The sequence below is a fragment of the Leuciscus leuciscus genome (assembly GCF_965113295.1).
Source record: "Leuciscus leuciscus genome assembly, chromosome: 6".
Taxonomy (NCBI): domain Eukaryota; kingdom Metazoa; phylum Chordata; class Actinopteri; order Cypriniformes; family Leuciscidae; genus Leuciscus; species Leuciscus leuciscus.
In genome coordinates, this window is record NC_138730.1 from 47,528,184 (window position 1) to 47,542,159 (window position 13,976).

Consider the following 13,976-nt stretch of genomic DNA (forward strand, 5'->3'; position numbering starts at 1 on the left):
GCTCAGAGATCCACTGGTTGACGATCACACGTTGATCTGATTGGTTACAAGGTAGTTTGTGACGTCAGAAACACCAGCGATTTCAAAGCGTGTGTTTGAGACTGTCTTTGGTTCACTGCAGTTTTAAGGAGGAAATACTCAGCAATGCTGTCGACTTATGAATTTACACATGGTTTGTCTTAAAGCAGATTAAAAACACCACATAGACACATAAACAACATTAAAAGCTGGATTTACACCATTATCACTCATTGTTATTTCTCTGTCCTGTAAAGATCCTGCGGGATCATCGTCTCGCTCTCGTCTCTCTGTCAGGGGAATCTCTGGCCTTTCCATTCAGCTTCATTGGAAATCATTTGCTCTTAATAGCGTAGTGCGATCAATAGAGTCTTCCTAACGCGAGCCATTTACTCCCGACCGATCGCAGAGCAACAGAAGACGCTGCATTGATCTCTGGCGCTCGATGGTAATTAACCTCAGATGTTCAGATGTTCACTGACACTCCTAACCGTGCGATTTAAGGGCGTTTTCGTTGTTTGAGGGACAAACCAGAGGCCGTCTGAAAGCTTCTGCTTGCTTTACTCATTTTTAAATACTATTCTTAAACACATTTTGCTCCCATAATGTTTTTCCAGTTGAATTAGGATGTTCTGTTGTGGTAAAGCAGTGGGACAGTTCCTCATTAAATAATGTAAATATGTTGAATCCAGTCAATATTTAATTAATTCTGAACTCCTGAAACGCCTCAATTGTAGTCTTGAGTTTCTCCCGGGAACGAACACGTCACAATATTCCTCATTATAATAATTAATATGCAGAATAAAGGGGCGGGGCCTGGTTGAATTAGTTAGTAGTGTGTTAAACTGGCGGTTATGGTAATTAGGGGCGGGACATTTCCCAAACACACTCGAAGCGCTCGACCAATCACAACACACCGCTCCAGCCGACCAATCAGAGCACAGTGTGCTTTTCAGAAGGAGGGGCTTCATAGAGACAGGAAGTAAACAGAGCGTTACAGACAGACTGGGAAGAGAGGAGCCGCAACAATGGAGAATATGAGGAGAATAATCAACATTCAAGCAGGAAAACCTGTTCTAGTAGAGAAACAACATCAAGACTGGCGTAATAGATCCTCTTTAAGAGGGTATCAGGGATTTAATGTGCATAATAAGAAGCCGAATCGTAAATATTTATATTTAAACACTCATGTAGAAGTTTAATGTGCATCATATGAGTGTTTGTGAGTCGGTCTGTCTGCTGTCGACATGTTCTAACACACCGAAGCCGTTTTGCATGATCGTGATCTCTCCGCCTGTCTTTGTGATTGAAGTGGTCAGTGATTCAGTGTCGTGACTCACTCGTTCCCGAGAGACGCGAGGCTGAGCGTTTCATTCATTCACATCACACACACTTCCACACCTCAGGAATTCTGGATTCCACCGGCTCACGCTTCAAAACATGAGCTTCCTCCTCAGTGTTTCTGTCTCGTTCTCCAGCACACACATCTAAACATTCTCAAATCAAGATACATTTACTGGAGAAGAAGCAAAATCACTGAAGATATTAAGTCAAAGAAGTATCAAAATGAAGTGAGTTTGTGTTTAAAACAAGAGCAAAAATACTGAATAAGGCAATCATGTTTAGCATTGTGGACTTTCAATGGAGGGACAGAAATCTCTCAGGTTGTTTTTAAGATTAACTAAAGTCTTGCAGGTTTGGAACGTCATGAGGGATGAGCTAACCCTAATATTGTTGAGACCAATTATTCAAATGCAATACTAGTTAACTGTTAAGGAGGCCATACTGTGCTAGAACAGGTTTTCCTTTTCTCATATTCTCCATTGTTGCGGCTCCTCTCTTCCCAGTCTGTCAGTAACGCTCTGTTTACTTCCTGTCTCTATGAAGCCCCGCCTTCTGAAAAGCACACTGTGCTCTGATTGGTCGGCTGGAGCGGTGTGTTGTGATTGGTCGAGCGCTTCGAGTGTGTCTGGGAAATGTCCCGCCCCTAATTACCATAACCGCCAGTTTAACACACTACTAACTAACTCAACCAGGCCCCGCCCCTTTATTCTGCACATTAATTATTATAATGAGGAATATTGTGACGTGTTCATTCCCGGGAGAAACTCAAGACTACAATGGAGGCGTTTCAGGAGTTCAGGAACACTGACTCTGATATAGAGAAGATCTGGAGCTTCTTCATGATCATCACACACTAAACACAGATGAGGAAAGCAGTGTGTGTTGAGTTTCAGGGCGTTTGAGTTGGTCTCGTATCACACTCTCCATCTGCATTCCAGCCGGTCTGTTACGTAAACCGCTTTCAACCAGACTCTTCCTGGTGTCGCATTGCCAAACTCAGAGGTTCTTGTAATCGAGGGTTGCTTGGGTGTTTCCTCCTGATTTGCTGATTTCCAAACGGGCTTCAGTCATTGTGTAAATCTGTGAACGTCCAGATTAATGTCACACATCGCCTCTGTTTTTACTTCATCACATGGTGACACTTCTCCTCTAACTGTGCACCATTATATGCTTTATTTGTTTATTTATTTTTGCATTGGTAACACTTTACAATAAGGTCTCATTTGTTAACATTAGTTAATGCAATTTAATTTTTAATAATGCATTACACTGCAAAAAATTGTTTTCTTCCTTAACATTCTTAAATGAAGATACTTTGGAGAAGATGCAAAATGACTGAAGATATTAAGTTAAAAAAATCAATCAAAATGTGATGCATGATATATACATTATGGAAAAACTGACGTACACTGTTAGATTAGAAAGGGATAGGTTTGAGAGGTTGTGGAATGGATTCTTGGAATTTATTAGGCCAATAAGATCGGATTTTGTGTAAAATAGAATACATGGGACACTCCCCTAGTTTGTTCTTGCTACCAGTTTTTTCTTTTCTTTTTTTTTTAGTTTGTTTCTTTTCTTTTATTGTGGTTTGAAGGGGGGGGGGGGGGGGGGGGTCATTTAGTTCTGGGGGAAAAAGGTGTTGTATGACAAGATCAAAATATGTATTATATGACCAAATGTGTATTTATGTCCTGCAGCTTCAATAAAAAAAAAAATGTAAAAAATAAATAAAATAAAAAAATAAATAAAAATGAAGTGAGTTTTGTGCTTAAAACAAGCCAGTGGAGTCAGACAAATAATCTTGGTTTCCTCTTTGAATTAAGTTTATTTTTATTTGTTCCTGTTTTAAACACAAACTCACTTTATTTTGATAAATTTGTACTTAATATCTTCAGTCATTTTGCTTCTTCTCCAGTAAATGAATCTTGATTTAAGAATTTGTGCTGGAAAACGAGACAGAAATACTTTGGAAGAACATAATTTTTTTGAATGAGATTTTAAAATATGCATTTGGCAGACGCTTTGCACATATACATTTTATCAGTTTAGTTATTCATTTATAATTAAATGTAATTTGTTTACACCTTAAATGCTGTAGAACTCAGCATTCATGTTGAGTCAGCTTTATTTATTTTGCGCTTAATACAAAACCTCTTTATTGTGGGGGTTTTTTCATGATAACTAATGCGGTTAACAAATAAAACCACATTGTAAAGTGTTGTTTGCATGTGACGTCCGTCAGCACGGATCTGCTGTGTTTGTGACGTGTCAGTCACTGCATTAAAGTACCAACTCACAATTTCTGAGAACTGCAAATGCTCTTCTGCTTGGCATCACCCACACCAGTGACTGATATCTGAGACTGAAGCATCACATGCCGAATACATCGACACACAGCCTTTAAAGGGGTGCTATAATGCCCTTTTCATAAGATGTAAAATAAGCCCCAGAGTGTGTGTGTGAAGTTTTAGCTCAAAATACCCCACAGATATTTTTATATAGCATGTTTAAATCGTTACTTTTTGAGTAAGTTACGTTTTTGTGTCTGTCCCTTTAAATGCAAATGAGCTGCTGCTCCCGGCACAGGGGGCGGAGCTTCAACAGCTTGCACTCACTCACACACGCATGCACTGAACATTTCAAAAACTTAAAAAGTCCTTAAAAACTGATTTATTTAAAAGCAAATATCTCCCTTTGCTTTGAACGTTGAGCATCGTAACTTTGCAGATGTTGTTCAACATTGAACAAACAGCAACATTACACACTAACTAAAGTTAGAAAAGTCCAATCATAATCAACCACCCCTTTAAAGGGGTTCTATTGTGCCCTTTTACAGAGTCTTGATGATGTTTCTCTACTAGAACAGGTTTTTCTGCTTGAATGTTGATTATTCTCCTCATATTCAGTCATTAATATTTTTTATTCATTCAGTTATTTACTTTAATAATTTTTTATACATTTATTTATGCATGTCATTTATTATTTTTTTATTTGTTTAAGTCTTTAGTCATTTATTATATTAAATATTGGGAAAATCGAAAGGGCTCTTTCTCACTCCGTTTCGGTTGTGATCTCATTATCGTCTAGTTTGTGATATAACTAGTATCAAGAGGTTGTTTTTTGTAGTGACGGTGACGCTCACTGTACGGTTGTGGCTTTGATTGGATGTTCAATAAATTACCTAATAATTTTCTAACAAACTAAACATGCAAGTCTCATTAACGTCTGTTTATCATCTGGTTTTGTCTCCAGGTAAGTGACTTTCTGTCGGGCCGGTCCCCGCTGACCCTTGCCCTGCGTGTCGGCGATCACATGATGTTCGTTCAGCTCCAGCTGGCGTCTCAGCCGTCCGTCTCCAGGGCTCCCAGCCAATCAGACGCCTCGACAGGCCTGGTCCCTCCCACAACACACACTGACCACACACACTGTGGACAAAGCCCCGCCCCTGCCCCGCCCCACTCTCAGGTAGAGCTGCTGCAGTCTTTCCTGTTAAAAGTCTTGTTTTATAAAAAGAAAATCCGAAAGAAATGTGCCATTGGGGTCAGAAAAATATATTTTGTTTTCGTTTTGATTTAAGGTTTATATTTATGTGTGTGTGTGTTAGGCTGAAGGCAGCACAGACAGACAGCGATGCAAACCGGGCGCCGTCATCGAGAGCCTCTTCAATCACGCACCTGGAGTTTTCTCAGGAACCTTCTCAGGTAAAGCATGGCTTCAGTGTTGTTGAGTTTTTGCTAATATTTTTATGGAGCCCCACACATGACATGCGGGTGAAATATGTATATATTGTGGACAAGAATTAACTGTGAGTGAGTGAGTGTGAGAGTCAGTGACCTCACCTCGCTCTCACCTTGCCCTCACCTCGCTCTCACCTTGCCCTCACCTCGCTCTCACCTTACCCTAATCTTGCCCTCACCTCACTCTCACTTCGCCCTCACATCACCCTCACCTTGCCCTCCCCTCACCCTCACCTCATCTTCCCCTAATCTTGCCCTCACCTCACTCTCACTTCGCCCTCATCTCGACCTCACCATGACCTCACCTCGCCCTCATCTTGCCCTCCCCTCACCTCGCCCTCACCTCGCCCTCATCTTGCCCTCCCCTCACGTCGCCTTCATCTCGCCCTCATCTTGCCCTCATCTCGCCCTCATCTTGCCCTCCCCTCACCTCGCCCTCACCTCGCCCTCATCTTGCCCTCCCCTCATCTTGCCCTCCCCTCACCTCGCCCTCCCCTCGCCCTCATCTTGCCCTCCCCTCACCTCGCCCTCACCTCACCTTCATCTCGCCCTCATCTTGCCCTCATCTCGCCCTCACCTCGCCCTCATCTTGCCCTCCCCTCACCTCGCCCTCATCTTGCCCTCCCCTCACCTCGCCTTCATCTCGCCCTCATCTTGCCCTCATCTCGCCCTCACCTCGCCCTCATCTTGCCCTCCCCTCACCTCGCCCTCACCTCGCCCTCATCTTGCCCTCCCCTCACCTCGCCCTCATCTTGCCCTCCCCTCACCTCGCCCTCATCTTGCCCTCCCCTCACCTCGCCCTCACCTCGCCCTCATCTTGCCCTCCCCTCACCTCGCCCTCATCTTGCCCTCATCTCGCCCTCACCTCGCCCTCATCTTGCCCTCATCTCGCCCTCACCTCGCCCTCATCTTGCCCTCCCCTCACCTCGCCCTCCCCTCACCTCGCCCTCCCCTCGCCCTCATCTTGCCCTCACCTTGCCCTCATCTCGCCCTCACCATGACCTCTCCCTCCACAGGTACTCTACACCCCAACTGTCAGGATGGTAGCGGGCGTCCTCGCCGTGACATCACCACAATCCTCCAGATCCTCAACGACCTCTTGAGCGCCACACGTCACTTCCCAGGAGCGGCTCCGACCCTGACGCACCTGCGCTGCCCGACGCCCCGACCTCCGACCTGTTCACCTCCACCCTCACCGACCTCCGACGGGCAGCAGCACGGACGCCCGCGCCGGCCCTCCGGTGAGTTTATTCATTTGTTAAAGTGTCTTTAAACCTTAGATCTGGCATAAGTGAGGGATAATGTGCATCTAGCCAGTTGTTATCTCAGAATAAACCCGACAGGGTGATCAGGATCAGGTCTTCATCAGCCACACACACACACACACACACCTGAAGGGGGTTTATTCTGAGATCACACACACAGACACACACACAGACACACACACACACACACACACACACACACACCTGAAGGGGGTTTATTCTGAGATAACAACACACAGACACACACACACACACCTGAAGGGGGTTTATTCTGAGATAACAACACAAAATATTGATCTGAGTTTAAATATGTTATTCGCTCTTTAAACGCAGAGCTTCCGCGGAGAGAGCAGTTTCAGCGGCTAGTTTAAACTAGACGGACATTTAAGAGATACGTTATACAGTCATAACTCTTATTACACAGCATTTCAACACATAAATAATTATGGAGATCAAAGATATTGATTTGAGATGAAACAGTTTTAAAATCGTACCTGTTTGTATCTTATAATCCAACAGTGTACAAAACAATAGTCACAAAATGGCGGCAGCTGCGTTTGTGTGAAACAAGAGAGGGTGAGTCCACGATACTGGATGGCATAATTAAATAACTACACAAAATATTGATTTGAAAGAGTTTTAATATTCAATAAGCTCACCAAATGCAAAACTTCCACGAAGAAAAAACTTTCCTAGCGAGTGTGTAGCGAGTGTGTAGCGCTGCTGACTTCAGTAACCCAGTGTTATTTGTTTTCAGCGGTTGTTATCTCTTGTAACTCAGATCATATTTCATGTCTAATTATGTACTTATGTGGCAAGTAGCCGTGTAATAAGCGGGATAATGTACATCCAGCCGATTGTTATCTCAGTATAAACCCCCTTCAGGTGTGTGTGTGTGTGTGTGTGTGTGTGTGTGTGATCTCAGTATAAACCCCCTTCAGGCTGACGAAGACCTGATCCTGATCACCCTGTCTGGGTTTATTCTGAGATAACAACCGGCTGGACAAAAACCTGACTAATGTCTTGAAATGCATGGACATGTGGAAGTCATGCTTTCTGACTCTTCACATGTTCTCCTCTGATTCATTGAGCAGTGTGTGTTTGGTCATTTGTGTCTTGTTCTGCAAAATTCAGCACATCAGGTCAGACAATCTAAACACACAAGCTGAAAACACACCTCTAAAATATTGAAGACTGATGTCTTGTCTTAGAACAACCACTTCAAATAGAATTATCTGACTAAAATGGCATTTTACGGCGGTTACGGCTCATCTTCTGTTCTCTGAGCTCTGAATGAGACGTGACCTCTCAGAGGTCATCCACGGGGTCACGCGGAGCTTTCAGAGGGTCACAACACTGTTAGTGAACATTAACCAGCAACCACTGACCCACGGTGACACACACACACACACACAGACACACACACACACACACACACACACACACAAACTCACACACAGACTTACACACTCATGCTCACACGCTCACTCATATACACACACACACACATATATTCACATAAACACGCACACGCACACACACGCACACACACACACAAACTCACACACAGACTTACACACGCTCACACACACTCACACAAACTCACACTGTTATCTGTACACAAATCTTTCCAACATACAGGCTGCATGAATTATTCAGCTTTGCTCATGGACACTCAGGCCCTCAGGGCACCCGCAGTGTGTGTGTGTGTGTGTGTGTGTGTGTGTGTGTGTTCAGTGGAAACATGGTGATGAAGCGTCACTGACAGGGTCAGCAGATCTGGAAAGATCAGACCTCGAGGATCCGCAGGTTTACTCAGGAATCAGGGCCGGATTTATGTAAAGGCATTCTAGGCACGTCCAGTTACAGTGAGGAGAAATAATAAAAATGTCAGAAGACGAGGTGAATCCGGCCGGACGGGAACAGAAAACAGTTGATCTCTGCAAAAATAAATAAAGAACCATTCTGACCTCATTCTCATGAGAGTTTTATTCACTGTAATGTGTCTGGATGTTCAGATCCAGGGTTATCATCATTTGCATATTGCCTCACATAAAATACAATACTAATTAATCATGAGTAACATAATAGGTGTTTTTATATGTAAATAACATTCAGAAACTGTATTTGACTAACAAAGTCAACCATTAACATAATGTTGTAGCATCTTTGTCTAAAGGATTGAAAACAAGACTAATGAAGTTCAGCCAGTCTGCTGTTTTATTCCTGATCCATTAATATTTAGTTTACAGTTCAACTAACACCGTGTCCTAACCAGGCGCGACGCGATCAGATTCCAGCGACAAATAATGTGTCTGTGCTTATCATGTCCTTACTCGACGCGACTGCGAGATGTGTCAAAATCAATCAAAACCCTCAGCCAATCAGAACAGCGTGTGGGCGGAGTCAGCCAATCAGAACCGCGTGTGGGCGGAGTCTCGCGGCACCAGAGAGTAATCTTGACGGCACTCGCAAGAAAATGGATAAAGGCCAATTTATACTTCTGCGTCGAGTGTACGCCGTAGTGTACGTCGTAGGCTACGCACGTAGGCGACACCGTCGTGAGCATTTATACTTCTGCGAATGTCTGTGTTGCTCTGCAGTTACACCGCCGAAACGCTAGTTGGCGCGGGTGGGTTTTAATGTTCCACTGTGTTTACATTCCTCGCGGCTGTTTTGAGTTTAGGTTTCTACGAGCAATGGCGACTGAAGGAGTCATACAGATGGCTGTATTTCCGCACTTCTTCAAGCAATCTCTCGGTCACTTGGTCTATTTCCATGGCTCTTCACTGATCTTCGGAATTTAAAAATGGCAGGCGGGCGGTGCAGAGTGCAGAAGATCATTCCGGAAATGCGTAGGAGGAAACGCGATGCTATCCAGCCGACCAATCACAGATCTTGCGGTCCGCGTCGTTACATTTTTGAGGAGGTGCGCGTCAGGGTACGGCGAAGGGTACGACGTATGGTACACGTCAATGCGTATGCTACGCCGTACCTTCTACGCGCACCCGACGCAGAAGTATAAATTGGCCTTAAGTCGCTACATAATCATTCACAAATATTACACCATTTAAACATTATCAAAAATACATAGGCTACTGAGTTACTAAAACAATCTTTGTCAAAGAATACACTTGTTTGTTCACAGTTTGAACGTTCTTGTTTCCATTTGTTTAATTTCAAGATCTGAGGTGAATTATCCACTGTTGCTTTTACAGCTTCAAAGCTGGAGCACTAAATGATATTCAGAGTCACATGACACGCTTTTAACATTAAATAAAGCACATAAACAGTGCCTGAGATTATCATCGCCACACTTTGTGTTTGTTGTTCCAGCGCGACGTCACAGAAAAATAGAAACTGTTTCTAGACTAGAATCGTCGCGTGTCGCCGTCGCGGCTGGTTAGGACAAACACTCTGATTAACATGGAAAATAAGCTTTTATCGCACGTCGCGATTTTAGGACACGGTGTAAATGTAATCGTGCAACGTGAAATATTTGGTAGTGTGTAAGGTGCAAGTGATGCACAGCTGGTGCAACCGGTCACTGATGATTGTTTTATTTTTTTATTTTTTTGTGATTTATAAAAACAAAATTGACGGGAACATTTGCGACACCGATGGTGAGCTGAGGGACTGACGGCAGAGGAAGGAAGACCACTTAAAATCCTCATTATGAGTCCTAATCATAAATACAGGACTCATTCTCTTAATGAGTAAAGGGTGTGTTTTTGGCGTAACCTGCAATTAACCAGTCAGAGTCTCGTCTCCCATTCCCTTTAAAAGTCAGTTGCACTCGCGCGGATTCGCTAATACATAGAGGAATCAGATCTGCTCATGCTCAAGGTTAAAGCTGTGTGTGTGTGTGTGTGTGTGTGTGTGTGTGTGTGTGTGTGTGTGTGTGTGTGTGTGTGTGTGTGTGTGTGTGTGTGTGTGTGTGTGTGTGTTTGTGTTTGTGTAATAAACTAATGTATGTTGGTTGGTTCATTGATGTTAAATAAAAATTTTTGACTTAAACAAAATAAGTTCATTTTGATGTTACCATGTTTTATTCATCATTGCATGTCCATTTCCACACAAGCTAAAGTGTACATGTTAAAGTTAAGCAGCAGCAGGGCATGTTATAGTGATTTCACACACTAACGGGCACGGGTTCGATGGTAAAGTACCACACCTGTTCGGTTGCCTTTACATTTAGCAATATTTCGTATTCTGACTATCTCTGAATGTAGCGTCAATGTTCATAATAACACTAAAACACTTATTCTTGTAATAAAAACACACTGTAAAAAGATTTAGAAGTCAAAACTCAGTTTTATGTTGATTGCTTCTTTGTGAATCTTCAGTTGATTCTACTAAGATGCCGACTGAAGATGTTGAGATGTGACCTCCAAAATCTTTACAGTGTGTTTGTGATGGTAAGAAATGGCAAAGCAACCAAACAGGTGTCGCACTTTACATCTAACAGAGGACCAACGCCATTGTGTTTAGTAAAATCACTGTTCACTGTTACCTTGAAGAGCTATCTCCAACCCTGAATGTTTTTTTGGCATACGCCATTTGTTGATTTGGGGTTCTCGTACACTTCGAGCCCCATCTGGTGTTCTTCATCGTCAGTGATGTTGTGTCTCTGTCTCAGGTGAGCGTCTGCGCCAGACGGAGAACAAGGCCACGCGCTGTAAGCTGGAGCATCTGCGGCTCTTACTGCGGCAGCGGCGGCTCCGACGGAGAGCCAGGAGGGACACACGGGCCCCGCTTCACTGGCTGAGCGAGCGCAAGCCCTCACGCCGCCACAGCAGCGACGGCTCCCTGGATCTGGACTTCCAGGAGCCGGTCTGGAAACCCGACGTCCCATCGGACATGAACGCGGAGTTTGTCGTGGCTTGAGCTGGACGAAAGAATGAACGCGTGCTGCTCGAACGGACAAAACACGGGCATTAACGTCCGACTGTGAAGCCGAAGCTGTGAGACACTTCAGGAGCCGCTTTCAGGGCATTCATGGTCTCGTCGACAATAATCACGCTCTTGTTTTCCAGCACTAAACATTCTTAAATCAAGAGACGTTCATATCTTCATATCTCCAGTCATTTCGCTTCTCCAGTAAATGAGATGCACGATATATCGGTATCGGTTATCGTTATCATTAACGTTATTGTTATCGGTCCGATAAGAAAATCTGTCCGATATATTAAAGCCGATAAATAATGTATTATTTCCTTCAGATGCGACTGTTCAACATGATGGTTATGAATTGCTTGAAATATGATTGGAATCACTTTGAAAAGTAAAATACAGTAAAGTTACAATTCATCTCGTTACAAAAGCTATGTAAAATTATAATAAAAACATTGTAATTGTGTGTTTGGAACGTGGATTTTAATGCTGAGACTTTGTTTGTGTAATCAGGCTCTTAAAAATTATTTTAAAAAATGTGGATTTCGATTATCTACCAATATATCGGTTATCGGCTAAAAAAAAAATAAAAAAAAATCGGTATCGGCCAAAATCTTGATTTAAGAATGTTTATATATTTGTGCTGTAAACCGAGACCGTGAGGAAGAAGAGGATTTATTACAGTGTAAATGATTCTCTGGCTGGAGGTTATGAAGCGCAGTATGTAGCATTATCATGTCAGGTGTTCAACTCTGCTTAGATGATGTTTTGCACAGTTCATTTCTCTCGCGAGCATTACAATATTTTTGATACGTGTTTCAGAGGACAGTACGTCAGTCTGAGGAGACTAAATAACGTTCAGGTTGTTATGAATCCTGGATCTCATGAAAACAAGTACAGCTCATATTTCACCCCAAAATCGAAAGAAAATGGAAATTATTTTTCACATTAATGAGGAAAAAAGCCTATGTTTAGGACATTTAAACCCCAAATATCATCATAATGCAAATATATGTTTTGTTTATAAATAGGCTTCATTTCTTTATGCAAAATACAGCTTCCTCGTTATTTTTATTTTGGGCTGAAATTTGATTTTGACATGTTTTATGAGATTAATTGACGCATTAATTGAACAGAGTCGTCCATGTTCTTCTCTCCGACTGAAGAATCTGAGCGTGTTTCAGCAGAACGCCGGAGTATCCAGGAGAGAAGGAAACATCGCAGTCATTCTGAAAGCTGATATAAACTCTTCTCTCTTCTGTCGGATAAAGGACGACATGAACTCAGTGACTGTTTGATCTTGTAAGGAACAGCGAATGCAAATCGCCTGGATTCCCCAAACTCTTCTTTTTCCCTGTTCCCGTCAGACTGTGGGATCGGGATTCGGGTGTCGTGTGTGTGTGATGTCCTGTGTTTGTGCATCAGATCCTGATATGATCTGTCATGAAGCGAGCTGATGCTTGTGTTTAGTCGCGAGCGTGTCGCACATTCATCACACGACTGTATTAATTTATAAAACCATCTGTTAACTGTGAAACTGTGGTTTTGTGTTACTTTCCTTTCTTTCTCTTGTTGTTTTGTCACATTGTAACCCATCCCAGCTCACATGGAACGTTCTCAGAACATTTTACTTTGAACATTTTTTAAATGTGACAAGTTTCGGAATGTTCAGTGCACGTTTAAAAGTCGTTCGTCATGTTCGTGGAATGTTGTTCCCTTAAAGTTCTCATTCTTGGAATATATTTTTGTTAGCTGGGATTTTTTTCATTTTTTTTTTCATGAGCAATAAATTTGTGTGGCTTGCAATTTAGTTTTTATTTCTTTTTAGGTAATAAATTAAGATAAATAAATGTTTGCTGTTTTCTGATTTCACTTTAAATATCACTGTCGCCTGAGTTACATCATGACTGAACCTGATAAAACATTCAACGCTTCATATGTATTTCTTGATGACCGCGTTCCTACAAAGACATTTAAGTTAGACTTTGTATTAAACAACAAAGGTTGCTAATTATGTTTCAGCGATGACGTCGGTCAGGTCTAGACGCCGGGTGAGTCATGTGACTGATGTGGTTAAACACAGGTGTGTGCGTGTGCGTGTGTGTGTGAGAGAGAGTCAGTCACAGTGTGTGTGTGTGTGTGTGTGTGTGTGTGTGTGTGAGAGAGAGAGAGAGTCAGTCTCAGTCACAGATGTGTGTGTGTGTGTGTGTCAGTCTCAGTCACAGGTGTGTGTCAGTCACGTTTGTGTGTGTGTGTGTGTGTGTGTGTGTGTGTGTGTGTGTGTGTGTGTGTGTGTGTGTGTGTGTGAGAGAGAGAGAGAGAGAGTGTGTGTGTCAGTCTCAGTCACAGGTGTGTGTCAGTCACGTTTGTGTGTGTGTGTGTGTGTGTGAGAGAGAGAGAGAGAGAGTGTGTGTGTCAGTCACAGGTGTGTGTCAGTCACGTTTGTGTGTGTGTGTGTGTGTGTGTGTGTGTGTGTGTGTGTGTGTGTGTGTGTGTGTGTGTGTGTGTGTGAGAGAGAGAGAGTGTGTGTGTCAGTCTCAGTCACAGGTGTGTGTGTGTGTGTGTGTGTGTGTGTGTGTGTGTGTGTGTGTGTGTGTGTGTGTGTGTGTGTGTGTGTGTGTGTGTGTGTGTGTGTGTGTGTGTGTGTGTGTGTGTGTGTGTGTGTGTGTGTGTGTGTGAGAGAGTGTGTTCTTGCGGCTCCAGTCATTCTGTTGTTTGT

The 13,976-nt window shown here is 43.0% G+C and overlaps 1 protein-coding gene across 1 annotated transcript in view; it reads left to right on the forward strand.

The window, feature by feature from the left end:
* LOC309501122 (midnolin-A) overlaps nt 1–13,107 on the forward strand; it is an 18,025-nt gene extending 4,918 nt beyond the window's left edge. The window contains exons 4-7 of the mRNA XM_082173157.1: nt 4,615–4,827; nt 4,967–5,063; nt 6,116–6,340; nt 11,004–13,107. Coding sequence (XP_082029283.1) covers nt 4,615–4,827; nt 4,967–5,063; nt 6,116–6,340; nt 11,004–11,251 — 783 coding nt within the window. The 3' untranslated portion in view covers nt 11,252–13,107. The remainder of the gene's footprint in view (nt 1–4,614; nt 4,828–4,966; nt 5,064–6,115; nt 6,341–11,003) is intronic.
* Nucleotides 13,108–13,976: the final 869 nt, after the last annotated feature.